At 34.0% G+C, this 20389-nt stretch overlaps 3 protein-coding genes across 4 annotated transcripts; 1 reads left to right on the plus strand and 2 right to left on the minus strand.

The window, feature by feature from the left end:
* Positions 1–1251: 1251 nt before the first annotated feature.
* On the minus strand, positions 1252–11667 carry LOC105132732 (THO complex subunit 1-like). Its single transcript, XM_011036399.1, has 21 exons — positions 11491–11667; positions 11083–11166; positions 10903–10977; positions 10705–10798; positions 9381–9526; positions 9169–9240; positions 8602–8674; positions 8449–8514; positions 8291–8337; positions 7633–7701; positions 7412–7537; positions 7253–7318; positions 7079–7120; positions 5431–5547; positions 5234–5316; positions 4459–4525; positions 4039–4110; positions 3864–3914; positions 2814–2873; positions 2576–2725; positions 1252–1838 (listed from the first exon to the last, which is right to left on the minus strand). The coding sequence occupies exons 1-21, from the start codon at positions 11491–11493 to the stop codon at positions 1575–1577; spliced, it is 1827 nt and encodes a 608-aa protein (XP_011034701.1). The 5' UTR covers positions 11494–11667; the 3' UTR covers positions 1252–1574.
* A 100-nt stretch (positions 11668–11767) lies between these two features.
* Positions 11768–13306, plus strand: LOC105132733 (cytochrome b561 and DOMON domain-containing protein At5g47530-like). Its single transcript, XM_011036400.1, has one exon. The coding sequence runs from the start codon at positions 11930–11932 to the stop codon at positions 13115–13117; it is 1188 nt and encodes a 395-aa protein (XP_011034702.1). The 5' UTR covers positions 11768–11929; the 3' UTR covers positions 13118–13306.
* Positions 13307–13359: 53 nt separating this feature from the next.
* PNT1 (mannosyltransferase family protein) lies at positions 13360–16787 on the minus strand. Of its 2 annotated transcripts, XM_011036401.1 has the most exons (5): positions 16353–16787; positions 15964–16146; positions 14898–15439; positions 14298–14608; positions 13360–13675 (listed from the first exon to the last, which is right to left on the minus strand). In XM_011036401.1, the coding sequence occupies exons 1-5, from the start codon at positions 16621–16623 to the stop codon at positions 13456–13458; spliced, it is 1527 nt and encodes a 508-aa protein (XP_011034703.1). In that variant the 5' UTR covers positions 16624–16787; the 3' UTR covers positions 13360–13455. The 2 variants fall into 2 exon arrangements, with proteins under 2 accessions (XP_011034703.1, XP_011034704.1); XM_011036402.1 differs by lacking the exon at positions 13360–13675 and having other exon boundaries at positions 13992–14608.
* Positions 16788–20389: the final 3602 nt, after the last annotated feature.

Genomic DNA, 20389 nt, shown 5'->3' on the forward strand with positions numbered 1-20389 from the left:
CATGGATAAACACTATATCCTCCTCCATTCCTCGTAGTCCACTCAAAATCAAAACAACATGGGATGTTTAAGTTGATATTACTTGCCTTTTGTCCTCACCATGAAAATGCATGCGATTTTGAGCCAGACAAGTCGTCATAAATTGTTATCATGTCCAAAATTAAAGAAGAAAGACATCAGTTCACACAAAAAATCATCAGCATGATGTTGCTTTGGGTTTCGTATCTATAAATGGACTAGCTCTCAATCTTCCACCTCACTGAATTTGGTATTGGTAAAAGCATTTAGCTTAATTGATAGCCACATCTTTTCTCTATAGCAACATATATATAATTAAATTTGAATTCGAATCTCCCTTTTTCTATGATTATTACTTGATTTCATGCATACAGGTCCTTGTACATTGGGATACCAATGGAAACATTCTGGGGATCAATATTAAAGAAAAATCAGAGAGAGAGAGAGAGAGAGAGAAAACATTGCATGATTTCAAAGCATATAAAACAATTAACTATACTCAAAATTGTGCTATCAATAAGAGAAAAGGAAGAGCGTTTTTGAGTTCAAATCCTTCACTTATTATTATTCAAAGAATCAACGAAGATAATTTCAGAATCCTGCCGTAACATTTAGAACCCTTAGCAATCTCCAAACAAAACATCTTTCATGGATATAAAGCTTGGACTAAAAAGGACATAGCTTTGAAGTAGGGTAGATAATTTTCTTGATTTCTTGTAATTGGTCTCCATGTTTGATGAGATCCAGTTAAAACCCCTCAAGAATCATCCTTTTTCTATAGTTGATGAATATATTGGAGGATGGCAAAACTGGATTTGAGCAGCACAAACGTGTGCAAAACAAGTTTTTTTGTTAGACTTGGGAGCTTCCAAGTGTTTTATTAGGCTTGGGAGCTTCGTTGATGCTCAAGTTAATACTAGTATAAGAGGAATGAAGTTTTAGATGTATTATGTGATTATAGAAAAAAATATGCTAAAAAGACTAACATAAACTATTCTTAGAGCTTTACCTAACCATTTAAATTTTTAGATTTAATTAATTATTTGAGAGTTTGAATAGAAATACAAAATAATTCTTAGAGACTCGCCTAGCAACTTCGAAGATGTAGTACAAAAATGAAGAGCAATATTTGGTACCTGACGCAGAGATCAAACAGGCCGCAGGATCCCACTTCATATCCTGATACCCTATTTTTTGTGTTAAATCGCAAAAGAGAAGTTCCCCTGACAAATGATACCTCTACAGGCATTAAAAATTCAATTTTTATTTGATGAATTCACTCCGAAAAATCAAAGGACAGGACCAATAGCATTTTGGATGCCACATTAAAATTTCTAATTTGGCTATTTCCCTTTTCTTTTAGTAAAGGTAAGAAAGCTTGGTAAGAATAGAAGAGAAGTGCTGCAGCTGAACTAATCAGACTAAACAAGCTGGTAAGTGTAATGATTCAACGTAAATACAAAGCCCACTGTATTTAGATCAGAGTCTATTGGTACTTTCTTTTGCAAAAGCAACTGAGACACCCAGTATTGAGGGAGTGAAAAGCCGCTCCATGATCAGCCAACTGCTTCTAAATCTACCTCTGCATCTGTCTCTCCATCTATCATCCCTGCCTCTGCTTCAGCATCAGCTTCTAACTGGCCTGCCTCTTGACCACCATCCGTGTCAGAGCCTTGCTTTTGATGTTCATCTGGTGTTGGAGTGCCGCTTTGTGAAATACTGCCAGTTGCGGCCATGGCATCAGTGTCCATTGGTGCAGCAGAGGATTCAAGATCAGTTCTAATTCCTTCACCGTCAATCTCACTTGCAGGTGTTGATATCTAGCAAAAGACACTTAATTAAAGACCAGAAAACAGTGTCCTAACACATTTGTAGAGATTACCAATACATAATGCCCCTAGCATCCTCTAATGTACCATATCTCAAGAGTTGAGATTTACTGGTAGCCATCTTTTACATTCTGAACATCTCAGATTTCACCCGTGAACTTTTAAACTGCAAAATGCAGTAAAAATCGATGTTTGAGACCGCCTGTAATTCTCTGTATTATTTGAACTTTCTGCATTCCTAGTTTGTTCCAAAAACCTCATCTCGTGTGCATCAAATAGTAGGCCACGTGCCAGAATCTGATTAATAAGATTCCCTTACAACATGAGACACCATATTGTGGCTGTAAACACGCTCTGAAAACTAGAACAGTCAACCCATTTCTGCCAATCATCATATGTTTGGTGCCCATGTATAATTTATGAAATAATTTAGCTTTATCAGATGAAAAATATTGAGGGGGTCCAGTTTCCAAAAAGTCAGCCTATTGCAGGTTATAAATAAGAATCTATAATTTCATTAGGAAGCCGCAATTTTTTAGACAGACAGACACCCACGCTTCAAGCAGTTCAAACAATCTATTTGGAACCCCAACAACTCAAATCAATTCTCTCAAATGATTGCAAGCGAAAAAACCCTTTTATTTCTATTAAGATAAACTAGTTCAAATAAATTGTTACAAATTCACATTTCCATATGGAAATAGAGAGCTTATGTTAAAGACAGATACCTGATTATCTTCCACTTGATGTAAAGCACCCTTTGGCTCATCCTTTTTGGCACGTTTAGACCTGTCATTAGGTTTAGCTTGGTATTTGGACCGGACATCTGGTGGCAAGAGTTCTAAAGGAACAACTCCTTCAATACCATGGTCAGTAAACTGCAACAAAATTCACATGGATTCTGTTAGCCAAAAGATTTTATGGGGAAAAAAAAGAATACATTAGAAACATTGGCTACGATCATACTCGAGAGAAACCATCCAAATCCTGCCGGGCAGAGAAACGGAGACCTTTCCAGCAATAAACCTGGGAAAACAGAAGTAATTATAACTTTTGTGGCCAGTAATCCACACTACTCGCCACAACAATTCAACTTGCAGCAACACAGTTTACCTTTAAAAGGAGCTAAAATGAGCAGTGAAGTGTGTGCTTATTGCTAGCAGATCATTATAAGTTCCTACTTTGACATAAAATTCAACACATCACAACTTGGGCAAGTATAAGAATTTTGGGTCATCCATGACTTTACCCCGTCCATATCTCAAAAAATAGATACTTATGATTTATTAACATGACTAACCTTAGAGTCACCTGCAACTCAATTGACCATAAAGCTCAGAGCAGATGTGGATGATCCAATGTTTATACAGATTCCATGCGAAACCATGCACATGTATTTACTTTTATTAAGCTGGATGATTGATACCAACAAAACAGCTCTTCATTAAATTATTGGAGCATTTGTACTCGAGTCCATGTATTCACTTTTAAAGGGAAACTAAAAAGATGTGTTAGTCACAAGACCATGAGCGTCCTAATTGTCAGGCGCAACAGGCAAGACACCAATCATTATACCACTCCTTGGAGTCTTTAGCAGCACGGGCGAATGTCCCTCAAATGCCCCTCCAAGTTATGAACTATTCCCCAAAGAACATCCCTTCAACATCCTAATACCCTTATTTATATCCCATTATGCAATTTATATTTTGTCTTTCATGCTCCCCAGAATTTATAGAATATTTTACTTCTCAATCGTATCCATATCAAAATTCTACACCGATTCCCTTAATCTTCAAGAAATTTATTTTTTCAGCCCCAAGAAGAATATATTCCATAATTAATTACAGCATTACAAGTGATATCAGATAGTAACATTTAATATTATTACTTGCAGCTAACCACAATGATTGAAAAAGTAAAACGACTCAGTACCACCATAAAGATGGAATAAAAAGTTCTGTTTTACCAAAGAAAAAAAATGATGTTCTAACATCAATTCTATGAGCTAAAACGTACCCGGTTATTCTTGTGGTGATATTCAGCATCTATTCCAGCTGATGGATCCATCTATAAATTTAGTACAGAAACAAACTTATTCAGATAGCTGAAATGTCAAAATCTGTATAAAAGAAAAGTAAAAACAAATATCAGGTTATTAATTTAAGTTAAAAAAGCATATTAGGGTGCTTACATCTTCTGCCAATGGTTTCCAGTAATCTGTGATAGCAGGAGTTCGAACACGTTGAGGATCAGTGCATGCATTCTCGAGAAGTTTAAAAAAAAAAAAGAACCTGTATTAAGTTGATGATCTAGAAGTATTAAACATGCACAATATCAAATAACATCACAAAAAGACAACAGGAAAGAAAAACTATAAATTATTTAGGCAATCACACCATTATGAGCTTTTTTTGGCATTTTGATCACAAATATCCATCTATTTATCATGCCACAAAGATGCAATAAATTAAAAAATTCAGTAGTGCAATATACCGAGAACACAATGCAATGAGTTTTGCTGTTGAATGAAACATGACAGGACAAGGAGACGGTCATATGACAAGTTGTTTGCATATTGTAAACATCAACTCTATCAGTGAATAAGACCAACCGGATTCTGATCTGCCCACTTCCACAATTGAGAGAGTTCTTTATTTCCTAGCCTCCACCTTGGCCTACTGGGGGATTAAGAAGAGCACACATGTTTCAGAATAATAGATGTAAACTTTGAACAGAAATGAAAAACAACCATCAGGGTTGAAGAAGTATACAATGAGGAAAAAAAATTACAAAAGGAGTCCTAAATTTGATTTTCAAATAATGAATTGGAGGGCCATCATGTAATTGATGCCAATTGCAGGGCTCAATGTTTTTCACTGTGCACACTTTTCCCCTCATTGTCTTGTTCAAAAGACAAACTTCTGGTTGAGATTATGGGTAGGCAATTATAAAACTACATTTCCACTGTTTTTCTTAAAAAAAAAAACATTGTAATCCACAAAAGAAAGCTAGGTGTAAATAAGTAGGGTAGAGGGCTAGGTGTAAATAAGTAGGGTAGAGGTGTTCACAACTTTATCAACCATAAAAAATTTCAATGTAGACCACTGCAAAATGACTTTCATATTGAACCACATATCAGAGCTTGTGAATTCATATTAGCTGTTTAGTTTTCAAAGTTATAAGCTTTAGCTAATTATTTCATTAGTGATGCAGATGCGGCTTTATAACCAATTATATGTATCCAATAAAAACTAGCCCATGCATAAAAACTTGAATATTCTGAAGGGCAGCAGAATGCTAATCAAGTGGCTTGCTTCTTAGAGCACATTCCTAAAAGTATGTAGTGTCAAGCATGAAAGGAAAAATGAAGCAGCCAACTTGCATACCGTTTTTTACCTCCGTCTTGGACTGTTTTATTCTCTATTGGCTGTTTTTCAAATGGAGGGCAACCATCACGTTTCCACCACAACTAAAAGAATGAAAACTGTTATTATTCTAAACAAAGGTCATCTCACAACATAAGCTACAGATATGCATATCTGATATCTATAAAGGGAGAGAGACATAATAAGCATATTCTTACCCAATTCTTTTCACGTTCTAGTATATGCTCAACCATGTGAAGAAAATCTTTCCCATTAGGTGGAGTCATTTCAAGTAATTTTTTAACATGCTCCTCGCGAGATCTTATTTCTTCTTTCTGGAACAAGCAGAACAAAGACAGTCATAGCAATCATGTCATTCTATCCATCCCATATATGCATAATTCACAAGTAAAAAATAATAAACAAGTCTAGTCCAGTAGACAAGAATACAAATGATATAACATTGTACAAGGAGGGTGAAGTTCTAGATGAAGCAGTTCCTTTTCTCTCAAAGGGAAAATAAAGAGCACAAGGAGAAGAGGGATGGAAAGCAGGATGCTCTTATATACAGACTGCAGAACAATGCAGGTTCTTCGGAGCACATGGTGCAGTAGTGTTGTGCACCAATTATGCACGAGTAAAGAGCAGAAAGAATCAGCAAGATGTTTGTGAGGAGAACCGGGCATTCTTAACGCAAGAGAATGCATGTGGCAGGAACATGCCTATACTGCAAGCACATAAAGTTGAAATCGAGCAGATCTCTGCCTCAAAGCTTGTGTCACCAATCTGTTTCAATTGAGGGAATCGACCCAAGTTTTCTCAAGATGTGCCAAGCCATTCTCTTATTTCATATATTTTACTGCTACTCTTACCTTGGGAGTTTTCTTCAAGCACAGCTTGTGCACTTTCATTTAACAAATTTGGAGTCCCCTCTCTTCTTTCTCTCTCTTTCTCTAAATTATTGATCATAATTGAGAATGAGATAAACACTCCTTTCTTTTACGCCATGCTAAGGTAATGTCACTCTCAATTTTGTACTTACAAACATGAAGTGCATGGAGAAGTTTGCTTGCAAACCACCTGTGACCTCGCCGTGGAAGTATTCTTGCTGTTATTGTGATTAGTAGAATGTAACTGCTCAGCTTGATTAGTTATGTTAATTATGCCATTTAACTATCATGGTAAGATTGTCATTTCACATTCTAATTATCATCCTTAATGTGTAATCAAGAGTTACTCAGATTGCTGTTATGGTTGCACTAATCATTCTCTTTGTTTGGTTTTGAATTATCAACAAGCAGGAATTTGATGATGGTAATACGTTTTTGTTTCCCTAAAAAAAGGTTCCTAAAAAGGGAGCAAGGGATAGAGAAAAACATTCATATTTCACCTAAGTCTCCCTAACTACCTATTTTATCAAGTACATGCGCAATGAAATGCCTTGGCACATCTAGAATCTGCCACATGTAAGCTTTAATAACTTCACAAAAGCAAAGATAAAGAAAAAATGGATACTTTCCAGAAGTTCATCCTTGCCAAACAGTTCAAACATATGCTATGAGAAGAGTAACACGTGCATGAAGCCCTCAATGTTTCAACTTTTTTGGGACGTTGATGCTAGAAATCTCAAGAGAATTTGATGAAATGCAACAGCATCAAACTCATGCTTTCAGAATGTTCTGGAACCTAATATTCAAACAAGTGCATATCTCAGAACTTCAATGATGAAAATAAATAGCGGGCAAAACACAAGCATGAATCAATCTTGCATCCATGAGCACACAAACATCCAATTCATGTGCATGTGTGCACATAATTTGCATGTTTTTGTATAACTTACAAAATCAATAATGAAACAGCACTAACCATGCTTTCAGATGTTAAATCTTTGTCATTCTTTCCAGGAGCCTCCAAAAAAAAAAAAAAAGAGTTAATCAATTAGTGACAAAGAATACAAGTGTAGAAAAAGAAGACAACAGATTAAATAAATAAATGAGAAGCACACAAAAGGCTTTAATTTGATAATCCAGCAGTAATTACCTTAAGGTAGTCAAACAGTATGAGACACTGCACAAGAATATGGCGACGAAAACTTGGATCTTTTAACTGGAAAATTAAATATAAAAAAAGTGATACGCTAAACATTAGATCAGGATGTTCTTTATAAATTGTTCAGCAGTGGTTTCCAACACCTATCACCTCTAAACCCATCAGTGTACTGCTTGTGAGATACTTTATGTTAAATGCTGCTGCCTCTTCCTCCAAATTGTTAGCACCTCCTTCTTCCTCACTCAAAGGCTGAGCTTCGAAGGAATTCAAGACAACCTATATCTCAAAAATTAAAAAATCTTCATTGTAAAGGTAATGCATTTGGTAGAATAAAAGACAAAACATAAAACTCATTGAAAGATAAAGGTCACCATCAAACTCGATGAGAATTTTTGCCACTTGATAGGAGAAAGAGTAAGGGAAGGGTCACAGAAGTACTCCTGAAAATACAAGCAGACAAATTCATCAGAGTAATTAGATCAAGTAGCAGTGAAACAGAAGAAAACACCACTTAGAGAGAAAGGAAAACAACTACCAAACTCCTAATGATAAAATAAAATAGGTCATCCTTTTAGGGGCACCAAAATCCTAATAGTTCTAAGCAAGAGAAAAAAAGGGAAGTCAAATAAGAAAAGCAAACCGAATATAGTAAAGAACTCTTAATTAATTTTCTAATTTCCTCAATAAACCACAAATCTTTAATAGTATTAAGATTCCTACGTAAGAAAATTCTTAAATACACAAGATTTATAAGAAAAACTAAGATATACAGAATAAAAGGTCAAATTAAAATAATTTAAAATTTTCTGTTTTCCCTGCATCTTTTATTTATTTTCCCCATAAGAAGAAGGAGCAAAATGCATGCTTGTGTTTCCTCTTTGAATCAATTATCATGGATAAGTAGTTTCTCACATACATACCCCCAGATTTTGTAAGAGAGTTTTTGACAGAGCATGTTAAGCATGTGTTTTGGTAAAAGAGAATGCAATCCTTTTCTAAACTAACAACGATTGTAGATGCAAGGTCTACCTGTAAACTCCACAAGGTTTTATAGAAGTTGAAGTCAAGGGAAATGGCTGCAAAAAAAGGACAAAGAGTAGTACATCCAATCCCACAATAAAGTTAGAGGTAATGGACAGCACATGTCAATACAAAGTTCACTGAAGTTTTCTGTAGCTAAGATGTACCAGCTGGTGGCTCTTTCTCATATTTAGTCTCATTTGATGTGTTGAAAACTCCTTTAATGTTTACAGCTGCAGCCATTAAGCAAACCAAAGTAACATATTAATCCAACAAAAGCAATCTCTATCAAAATACAAGAGCTGAAAATAAATGCATACCTGAGCGCTCAGATAGTGGAAAAAAGTGTGCCAGAAACATAAGAATTCGTCCACAAAACACGACATCATTTGCCTATAAAGTTAATATATTAGAATCAAACGTTAATGAGACAGTAGGTAGTAGCCCCTATCAAATTTTCCTTTAACCAAAAAAAAAAGGGAGAAGGGAAAACAATTAAAAGAAGAATTTATAATTGTATTATTTTAATTCAGACAAAGGCAAATCTGACTTTGTTGTTCAAATTGCTATGGATGAGCATTCTTCTGTTTGCTTCATTATGAAATTCCAACCTACAAAGATCATCTAAAATAACTTAAACCCGCCAAGAATAAAGAACTGAATCAAGAGCTAAATCCACATTGAACGTTACCTGAAAATCACTGTTGAACAGATTCTTTTAAATGAAATAAAGAGAACAGTTGTAAATCTTCATCCAAAATTCATAATAAAGACCTTTACTCTCTAACGTGATCAGGCCAAACCAATACAAATTCTTTCGTTGGTATAAGTTTGCGTGCAAGAATTATGCTTATGCATGCATTATATATATTGATGGACCAAACTACCTTTGAAAGGCGACGGAGAAGTTGATTGCATGTTCTCAACATTACAAGTTTTCCACGAGCAAAAAGTTCTTGCTATATGCAAAGCAACCATCAAAACAAACACAACAGTTAGTCAAGATAGAATATGCGGGACTGGTGTTGGAGAGTGCAGTCAATATCATGGCATGGATAAGAAGACAAACAAAAATTGGGAACAATTTGAAAGCATATACCTTTCCAAGTATATCTTGCTTACTCTCTATGTAACCAAAAATATCCTTGCAATTTCTCATTGTAGACATTTCTGTCAAATCTTCCAACAACTGGAATATCATACCACCCTCAATATGTTCTCTCTCACATAGATATAGAACAACATCTGGTAGCACCAAAAAGAAGTTTGAACTTTGAAATGTAATAATGAGATAATAAGATATGTGCAAAAGATAAACAACTTGGTGCTGCCACAAGAATCAGAGACCCAATAAAAAAGTCATGCAACATCTACATCATTGGTTCAAGCTCTATTCAAGTCCACCAAAAGAAGTCCTTCAGATTGATTAAAATATACAATTATAAATAAAAAAACTAGGCCATCACCAGGTAGGATACTTGGCCACTCCCTACAGAAATCAGTTACAAATTCAAACAACTTCTAGGAGTCTCGTCCTGGAGAAAGAATAGTTTGCTAAAGAGGGATTTTCTAAGACATTTGTACTTCAGAAGTCTATAGCTCTTGCATCAATCCTTTCACAATCCAAGCAGTAATTAGAGCACAGAATGAGACAAGTAAAATTAACTCAAAGTTGATCTGAATATCACAAAGATGACAGTTTCAAGGATTTGCAAAACTCTTTCAAGCTCCATCACCAAAACCTAGCCTGGGAGCAATTTTGTACGAGTTTTGTTTAACAAGTTACATTTTAAAATCATTAAATTTCTATAAAGAAAAGACAAAAATTTCTATCAACCAGCACTCTGATAGCTTCATACATTTGTATAGTGTGTTGATATGTGTTCAGCTATGTGACTACTCTTGTTTGGTTTAGCTGTTCAAAGACAATCCAAAATGAAACACCAAATTTGTAAGCCAGCTGGACATAGATCAAATTTTGCCTTAGACCCATTCCTGAATAAAGTACAGCGAATTCCACAATTTCTTACAATTCTAAGAGGGAAAAAACTGGTAAGAGAAAAAAACCTCTTGCGGAAATAAGCAATTCTATTTTCCATGGATTCTCTCAATCAACTAAACCAGAGCAAGCCAACACAATAAGAAAACTCTCACAAAACCAATTTTAAGGTCACTATTTATGTAATATTCTGCATCCAGAGAGGAATGCTCAATCTTCCCAGCTAAAAAAGATTTTCTACTACTGAAAAAAGTGAGACCAAAACGGCAATGAAATCACATACTTTTTATTAATATCCATCTTCCACGACTTTGATCCTTGTAAAATACTTTACCAAATTAAGAACAGCATTATTCAGAATCTCAGGCCTGCCCGTGCACACTTACACGTAGAGGGACTAAGTAACAATTAGCTTGACATGTACCTAGTAAACGAGGAATTTGACCCTGAGAGTTTTCGTCATCATCAATTGACTTCCCAGACAACATAATTTCCTCCCCCGACTGTGCAGCAGAAGACTGCAGCAAAAACAAAGGCAAAATCTCTCAGCTCAACAAACAGAAACAAGCAACATGAAAAGAAAATCACAATTATTCCTATATCTGTATATAAAAATACATACCACAAGCTCCTGAAGCAATGTCCGCAGCATATTCTCCAGCAATTGATTCTCATCTTGCACCAATTTAGTTTGCTTCTAAAATCATCATTCAATTAAGAATTAATAAAAAACCAAAAACAAAAGGATTCCAAATTTATTCGTCTAAACATATTGAAATAAATAAAAAAATTGATAAATCACCTGAGGTTTAATAAATTCTTGAACCGTCTTAAGAGCAAAAGTTTCAACAGGCCCAGGCTGCAAGATAGCCCTCCTGAATTCCTCCTAAAAAGCATAAAAATAAAACCACCATAAATCATCATTCAAACAGAAAACAAAAAGGAAATGACAGTATAATATTTATTAAAAATCAACAAGAGCGAGTAAAGTCCTCAAAATTTTGAAAATTTGAAAACCTGTACCTAAAATTAACAACTAAAATAACAATTAGGTTAACGATTATTCTCTATTTGACCATTTAAATTGCAATCAAAAGTTGATTAGATTTCAAGAAATATGAACCTGAAACCCTAACTAAAATGTCAAAAACTACACCAAAAAAAAAAATGCACAGATTTAATGACAGGAAAAAGAAGAAGAAATCGTTACCATGTTGAAGAGTTTAACTACACTGAAAGCCTAAAAATCACGAACCGCACTGGCAAGTGATTTTGGTGCGGTGAGCGCAGTTGAAGGAAAGAGAGGGAAGCAGCTGTGTCGAAGGAGCGGCAGCCCAAGAAGAAAGAAGATCGAACTCTGGACTCCGTACAAAGACAGGCCAGCTCTTTGGTCTTGGTCTTGGTCTTGGTCTTGGTATTGGGCTTGGTCTTGTTAATGTCACAGAAGACTTGCCCGTATTGTTGTTTTCCCTCTGACATTAGGATTTTATACTTTCCGAGTCACAAACGGAAACCAATATCCCTATATATATTCACTCAGCCAGCCTCACAATTCTCAATCCAAAAACTTCCATCGATTCCTTTGCCTTGTTCTGTGGTCTCTGGTCTCCAGCGATCTCTCTTCTCCCAAGCCCCTTTGCTGCACAAGAATGGCTCGTTACGTGATTTTTTCGATGGCCATCTTTCTTGCTTTTTGTATGCTGTCATGCATAGCACAGCAACAACCATGCGCAACCTACAAATTTTCGAACAACAAACAGTTCTCTTCTTGCAGCAATTTGCCTGTTTTGAGTTCCTCTCTTCACTGGAACTACCATCCATCATCCAACAAAGTTGATGTTGCCTTCAGGCATACTGGTACTGGTGTGAATGATCGCAGATGGATTGCTTGGGCTATCAATCCAACTTCAGAAGGGATGATTGGTTCGCAAGCGATCGTTTCTTTTCCGAGAACGGATGGAAGACTTGCAGTTTATACTTCGCCGATAACAAGTTATGGAACGCGATTGGAACAAGGAAATCTTAGCTTTCCTGTCTTGGACCTGTCTGCTACTACTCAGAACAATGAGATGATAATCTATGCAAGCTTAGAGCTCCACGGAAACATCAGTACAGTCAATCATCTCTGGCAAGTAGGTCCAATGTCTGAAAACACTCCAATGATGCATAGTGTTGCTCCATCCAGTCCCAATGTTAAATCCATGGGGAGTTTGGACTTCCTTTCCGGAAGGATTACAGCGACAAGAAGTTCTTCAAGCACAATGAGAAATATCCATGGAATATTGAACACGGTAAGCTGGGGCATTCTAATGCCTATTGGTGCTGTCATTGCAAGATACTTGAAAAGGTTCGAATCTGCAGACCCTTTATGGTTCTACTTGCATGTTAGTTGTCAGCTGCTGGCCTATATTCTTGGTGGACTAGCTGGATTTGGGAGTGGGATATTTCTTGGCGCAAGGTCTCACGGTATTGAACATAGCTCTCACAAGATCATCGGCATTGTCCTCTTCTGTCTTGCAACAGCACAGGTATTTGGTGGTTTGGCCAGACCTGACAAAGACAGCAAGTATCGTCCCTTCTTCAACTGGTTTCACTTCCTTGCGGGCTGCTCAACACTTATCCTAGGTATATTCAACATATACAGAGGATTTGACATATTGCACGCAGCAAAATTTTGGAGGCTGGCCTACAGTGGTGTGATACTAACTTTGCTATTGGCCACGCTACTCTTGGAAATATGCACAAGATGGTGCATGCCAGTAACTAAGCGTTCCATGTCAGATACCGTGGACAAAAACACATCCACTGTCGTTGCAGTAGCTGCAATGGAGGTTTAGATTTGGGATGCACAATGCTGCATTGGAACCTGCGATTTGATTTATTGAAAGAGAAACTTGTTTGCAGCTGGTCAAGGTGCAGTACTGCAGGTGGAGGAGGTTTTGATTGAAAATATTTGATGTATAGCTCGTTTTTATATTGAATAATTATTAATAATAATCGAATCCTTTTATACTGATTATATTAAGCTTGGAACCACTATATGTTTTTTCCTACTCTGTTATATCTTCTATGTAGGACGTCTTCATCAATTTCCAGATCTTTAATGCAGAACATCTTCATCAATGTGATCTTCTAATCTTTATCATTTGAAATACAAAAATAGTGCTCTAATTTCTTATATTGTGATGCGGTTCTCTTGTCCAGCAAGAATAGTTGTTCTTCGTCCAAATTGAAAATTTACAAGGCCGTGTGATACCAGGATAAAAACTCTATTTCTCCCAACGTCTCTCTCCAAAAATTTTCTTGCCATGCTTGATCCGTACTTTCTCCTCTTACTGTTGAATTGAAAATTTGTTCCACTTTGCTCAGTACTAACGAAACTGTTTATCATGTTTCTCCAAGGATGTCTCCAAAATTACGCTAGAGACGGAAAAAAAAAACCATGAATACATTTGGTTAAAAAAGTAAAAAAATAAAATAAATCTATCTTTATATAGTTTTAGAATGAATTTATACTTGAAGATGCTTCTTCCATGTCCATTGTTTCGTTTCGTTTAATCCGCAACCAGTTTAATTCAGCAAAGATGAGCAAATTTTCCAATCAACATGTTTCATCGAACATTGATATATATATATAGATTAGTGTAGTATAAAAGCTTCAAAAGAAACGGAAACAAAATGCTTTCCAAAACAACATCCAAAGAACAAAAATTGAAACAATGAATACGCCCAAAATCGCCATCTCTCCAAAATTTTGCTAGCGTTAATTTGCATTGGCACTATTTGGCGTTGCCATGAAAAGAATTAACATCACAGGCACTCTTACAATGTAAGAAAGACTATTAACTCCATCAGCTATTGTCGTATTTGTCAAATTCTAGCAAGTGAAACATCATTAAAAGGCAAGATTGATGTCAATTTTCCTCCTACTTTGGAACTATACAAGCATCTGAAAGCAATATCAGATCGATGCATCTCAAAGGATCCAGAATGTCAATTAATCGTAGGTTCAATCACTCGGATTTATCTCTATTCCCTGAAGTTGCTCGCCCTGACTGTTTGAATACGGGAGAGTATTTGTGGTGCCGGATGAACATGATCAGAAGAAAAGTATTGGCAGCCAGAAACACTAAGCCTGCCAACCAAAGCTGGAGGAAAACATTTTTCCCCTTAAATTCAAGTAAATAACCCCACAACAACCAATGGGTCTGAGCTCCCATCCATAGAAGCACACAACTTAAGCCTTCCCACTTCAGCTTCATTCTGCTCCATGGTAGTATTAGAGGCAACAAGCAAAAAAACCATACAAAGTACTGTGCGGTAATTACCTGTCAACCAACATAAATGTGACTTGAATCAATTATGGAACCATTTTTTTTTCCTTAAACACTAAGAAAAACATGATTCTAAGAAAATTTCAAGAGTGTGGATGTCACCAGAAACTTGATTTACCCCCTCAGAGAGGTCCATGAAGATGAACAGATAAATAGATGGAAAGGTTGTTCAACAAACAATTAAAGGAAACGAAGCGAGTAAATCATGCGTTCTGGTACTTAATGGATGATAAACATAGCAAATGGAAGTTCAATAAAGTTGCAATAAGTGACTGAAACGAACCTTATTGAAGGCCACAAAAGCCACTGTCTGCAAGAAAAGGCAGAACGGAAGGTCTTGAGCAAAGCGAATAACAAGAACCAGCTGCACTATCAATTGGGGCAAAAAAGAGATGAGCTTCTCCACTACTGAAAATTCATGTTCAACATGGAGATATATATGATAGAAATAGATGGAAAAATTGTGTCTTGGATCTGTACGAGTGAGATGGTACAGCAACGCCTCATTTAAAAACTCCCATCTGTATAAATAGAAGAAAAGACCAGTACACAGAATGAAAACAGATCCTGAGATCATTGCAAACATAATTCTCCCTCTTGTAAATATGGTTTTCAGTGCAGTCCATACACCATGTACTTCAGATACATCTTTGCGACTGTGAGACGCGTTATCTTGACTAGATTTCCAATTCACAAGACATGGCTTCTGACCAGATTGGAAGGAATGCGGATCAAGAACCAGAACTATAGGAAGAGCATAGATTATAGGATAAATCCTGAAATGGACAACCAATCCATACCAGAATGCAGCTTGGACCACATTACCTGCATGACAGAAAATAGCACGGTATCAAGAGAATTGGATATCTAGATGTGCTTGCACCGTGCAAACCAGTCACAGGACACATCATGAAACATTGCCTCACCCTCCCTTATGTGCAGGACAAAAAAAAAGAGAAATGAAGAGGAGCCAACTACCCTAACAACCTAATTTTTCTATATGCCAACATTAAAGCATTTATATCTTAAGAATCTACGGGGAAAAAAAAACCTGGGTAAAGAATTGTCATGTTAGCAGTTGAAAAAAAAAGAAGAGAAGGTAGCACTTAAAAGTGAGCAGAGCACACCCTAAAACACTACAAAGAATCTAGCAAAACAGACAACATATCACTATCAATTGGCATTTTCTTTTGCATCTATATGTGTACATTAAAGCATTTATATCTTAAAAAACCTTGACTTTATCAGATAGAAACACATACAATAAACAGGTTACATCTATCCCAAGAGAAACCACCATACATGATCCATTTTTCAACAAGAATACATAAATAGAAGTAGAAATATACCATTGATAAGACAGATAATGATCCATAAAATCATGGCACACACGATAGGCTCGCAGTTCCCACGGGTTCCAATGGTGAAGGTAAATGGATTCAGCAGCCATGCCATTACAGAATACAAGCACATATCCTCAGGGACCTCACGTTTCTTCAAAATGTACTGAATAAATGACCCCACGAATAAATCTGTAAAATCAAATAACATAAAGCTATGATTTAAAAAGAGCCCAACGTTTAAAACCAAAATCCAAGCTAGAAAAACACACGAGATCATTTCAAAGTTTGAATCTTTTGCATAAAACTATTAACTAAAGTACTCAGCTTTCAAAACCAAAATCCAATCAAGAAAACCACGGTAAACCAATTCAAAGTTTGAAACTTTTTCACTTTACCTGCAGCAGAGAAGATGAATTTGCCCCAAGAACGATGAATAAAAGAATTGGGTGTCAATAAAAAGGCAAGCAAAGGTGAGTATCTATAGGTAGTTCTTTTATAAGGAGATTCACCATTAGCCATTAATGAAGCAGCATCAGAAAATACAAGGTAATCTACATCTGTGTACCTAACTTCCATGTGGGTATCTTGCCATTCTCCGTACACAATTAGAATAACACGAAAAATGGCTGAGAGGAGAAGCAGGGTACGGATTTTTAGCCATTTCATGCTGAAATAGAGGACAAGAAAGATGATCTATGGGGTCAGATGGAAAATATAGAAGTTGAGTGGTAAGAAATGGTGTGTACGCTGTCACTGAAGTTAGCAGGGGAGGTCTATAACATTGGGTGGTGTGTGGATCTTGAAAGCCTGGTTAGGACTGCTGTCATGTGTCACTACAGTAACACAATTCTGAACCCGAAGCTGAATATGTTTGTTTTTCTAGTTTTAAAAATATTTAAAAAAAGTTGAAATTTTTAATTTTAATTTATATTTGTTATTTATATTGTTTTTTAATGAAAATAAGTTTTTTAAAAACAATATATATTATTTTAATATATTTTTAAACTTTTTTATCCCTAAATTTTTTGGGATTTAATTATAATTAAAAACTAATTAATTTTGATTTATTATTAAATGATGTGATTAAAAGAAGATGGATGAAAATAAAAAGGGTGCAAAAACATGAGTGGGTGCTATGAGTTTTGAAAAAATATATTTTAGTTTTTAAACTTAAAAAATAATATAAATTATATAAGTTTGATATCTTAATATTTTTTTTGATTTAATTGTAAATCCCAGTTAAAAAAATAGTAACATTATCGAGGAATGATAATAAATTTATAAAAAAAAAAAAAATTTATGCTATAACACGCAACTTTTAATCTACAATATTTTTTTTGATTCAATTGTAAATCCCAATTAAAAAAATAGTAACATTATCGGGGAATGATAATAAATTTATAAAGAAAATAAATAATTTTATGCTATAACACGCAACTTTTAATCTAGTCATCGGATTAAGTTGGATTTTTGTATGGAGTCTTCTAAAATATTTCCTTAATTTAGGTTAAAGTTTAAGAATTTTTAGAGTTTAATAAGATTTTTTAAAAGTTAAGTGCAATAAATGAATAAAAAATGGCACAAATGGATGTCTTGAAATTTCTCTAGGGACCAAATTAAAAATTGACCCAAAACAACCCTCTATATAAGCTATATAAGCTGTCAGTGGTGCAAACAAAAAAAATAATCAATTAAATTAATATTATATGAAAAATATGATGAATTAAATTTAAATTAGAGGTATTAAATTTAATAAAATGATGAGATTGGAAGAAGTTGAAGTATTATAGTACCACATTAGAAAGAACGAAGAAAAACTTGGGGACTAAATAAGCTAATGTATGGTCGGTAAGGATTAAAGTGCAATTAATGAAAATTTGCACTATAAAACCTTGTTCTTTATAGGTGCTCGACAATGATTCAAAGAAAAATGGGGGTATAAGAGAGATTGAAGGTTCAAAAAAACAATAAATAACTACTAGTTGAACACCACTAGTAGGTAGATGTCTGATATGTTAAATTTTTATGGAGAAATTAATTGAAAACATGTGTTAATTTTAATTAGAAATTCTATATTTTTATATTTTGATATCAACGAGCAAACTAACGCCTGATAATTAGACAAATTAATTAATGTTTCTACTAAGAAATTAGTATCTACTATTTTGTGTGGAAAAACTAACATTCCTGTTGAGGTACTAGTGCCCAATAATTAAATGGATGAGTTAGTATTTTTAACGAGTGACTGATGACCTAAATAGATAGAAGGGTTAGCATACTTGCTGAGAGACTAGTGCCTAATATATAGGTGGATGAGTTAATGTCCTTGGATGTATAAAATATTAATGATTCATTATACACACACACATGCACACACATCCTATCAACACAATCATCAAGAAATGTAATACATCATTTTCTTATATATATGTATTGCATTTCTTGATAGTTATGTTAATAGGATATCAATTTTATTTCTAGGACCTTTACTATAATAGAAAGATTTTGTTTGATTAATAGATTTTTGTTATATGTTTATGTTGATTAATATGTATGATTAGATGAACGGATGAAATAAAAGATGTTAAATGAATCCTTTTGCTTGTAGAACAGTTTTATTTTATGTAATTAATATGAATGTCATGGTTAAGATTTATTTTTGCATGCTAAATTAAGTAATTGCATTCTATAATGTTTGCTTATATGATTAGCAATGTTATAATGATAAAAACCGTAAATTTTGAAATTTATCTAAGAAATTATCCCAAATAAAATAATAAGGATATTACATTAATTTTGATATAAAAATTTATTTTTGTTATGTTCCAGTCTCTGATTAAGAGAGAAGAGATAGGAAAGAGGTTGTTGTATTTCAATGATAGAGAGAGAAATATCTTGTTGATACCAATTCATGCCACAAAAAACATATAATATTTGTGCCGAATAGTTTTATTTGATGATGGAAGTTCATGTTGTATTTTTTACCTTTAATTTTTTTTTAAAAAAATACATATGAGCTCGAGTTGGTTTATGATTTTGAGTTGATTTTAATTTTCATGATTTTTTAGGTTTTTTAAGCCATTGATAAATTTATCATAATTTCTAAAGTGTTTTACAAGTTTTTTTTGTCTAAATGGATTGAAAAATATATTTTTAGGTAAAAAACCTCAATTTTATTTTTTTAGTCATTACAACGACTGAAATATTGGCAAATTAGAAAATGTATCATTTCACCGTACTTATATGAAAATATTTCTTATAGGTGCAGTGAAATGATGTATTGCATTTTTTGATGATTATGTTGATAGGATGTCAATTTTATTTGCAGCCATTATAATGGCTGAGATATGGGCAAATCAAATATTGTTTTGTTCAATTTTTTTCAAAAAAAAGTTGAGGAATGACATGTTGTTGACCTTAGTTGTAAAAAAAAGAGGCTTAGTTATGCTGCTTAGCCAAGAATGACTAGTAAAAATATAATTTGACTCCAAATAATTTTTAAAGGTGAATTGTTTTTATCAATTTTGAAACAATAATATATTGAATTGATTCGAATTAATCTTCCACTTTATATATCTGGTTATAAAATAATGATAACCTCATAAAAAGCAAAACAAACAAATTATAAAACATAATTTTCAATAACCATAGTGTTGAATGATGAAATTAAAAAAATTAAAAAAATATAAAAAAATAATTTGAGTCAGCCTTAATTAACTTATAGTGTTGAATGATGAAATTAAAAAAATATAGAAAAATAATTTGAGTCAGCCTTAATTAACTTGCTAACTCCGCGACTCAAGTAATAAGACCGAGATAACCCAATAACACCGTGAACTAACCCGAGTTATCTTGCTAAACCCGTTACCCGGGTCATAAGATAAGGATAAACTCATAAAAAACAAATCAAAACAAATCATAAAATTTAATTATCAATCTAGCCATTATTAAATGATGGATTCGAGAAAAAAATCAATTAGAAAAAAGAGAAAAAGTTTAAGTCAACTAAATCAATCTGTTAAATATAATGTTTAATTCATAAAATTAAAATAATTTTATAAAAAATAAATTAAATAAATTATAAAATTTGATCTTAAAAATTTAATACAGAATAATAAATTTAAAAATTTAAACTAAAAAAATAAAAAAAACACACCAAAAAAATAAAAAAAGAACAACATTTCAATGGACTATGTTGTACGAGGAGGGACCGTCATAACCTCTCATCTTTTAGGTTTTTTTTTTAATTGTTAATTTGAGTAGATAATTGTTAATGATCTTTATATGTTTAACCATTCAATTTCGGTTTTTATTTCTATCTTCAAAAATAAATAAATACATAGATATCGGCTTTTAATATTTAAAATAACAGTTAATAACAATTAACTATAGTTACAATCTCATTTAATGACAATTTGAAAAAAAAAAAAAA

This window comes from Populus euphratica, unplaced genomic scaffold (assembly GCF_000495115.2).
Source record: "Populus euphratica unplaced genomic scaffold, PopEup_1.0 scaffold87.1, whole genome shotgun sequence".
Lineage (NCBI taxonomy): Eukaryota > Viridiplantae > Streptophyta > Magnoliopsida > Malpighiales > Salicaceae > Populus > Populus euphratica.

What these genes read in the sequence shown, in the direction of transcription:
- LOC105132732 (XM_011036399.1), bottom strand. An exon ending in TAGAACGTGAAAAGAATTGG is followed by an intron (nt 5,317 to 5,430) that starts GTAAGAATATGC and finishes TCATTCTTTTAG; the next exon opens with TTGTGGTGGAAACGTGATGG. An exon ending in ATTTGGATGGTTTCTCTCGA is followed by an intron (nt 2,726 to 2,813) that starts GTATGATCGTAG and finishes ATTTTGTTGCAG; the next exon opens with TTTACTGACCATGGTATTGA.
- LOC105132733 (XM_011036400.1), top strand. Translation starts at nt 11,930, where the DNA reads ATGGCTCGTTACGTGATTTTTTCGATGGCCATCTTTCTTGCTTTTTGT.
- PNT1 (XM_011036401.1), bottom strand. Translation starts at nt 16,623, where the DNA reads ATGAAATGGCTAAAAATCCGTACCCTGCTTCTCCTCTCAGCCATTTTT. An exon ending in CTTTTGTGGCCTTCAATAAG is followed by an intron (nt 14,609 to 14,897) that starts GTTCGTTTCAGT and finishes GTTGGTTGACAG; the next exon opens with GTAATTACCGCACAGTACTT. An exon ending in GGGAATAGAGATAAATCCGA is followed by an intron (nt 13,676 to 14,297) that starts GTGATTGAACCT and finishes ACATCCTTGGAG; the next exon opens with AAACATGATAAACAGTTTCG.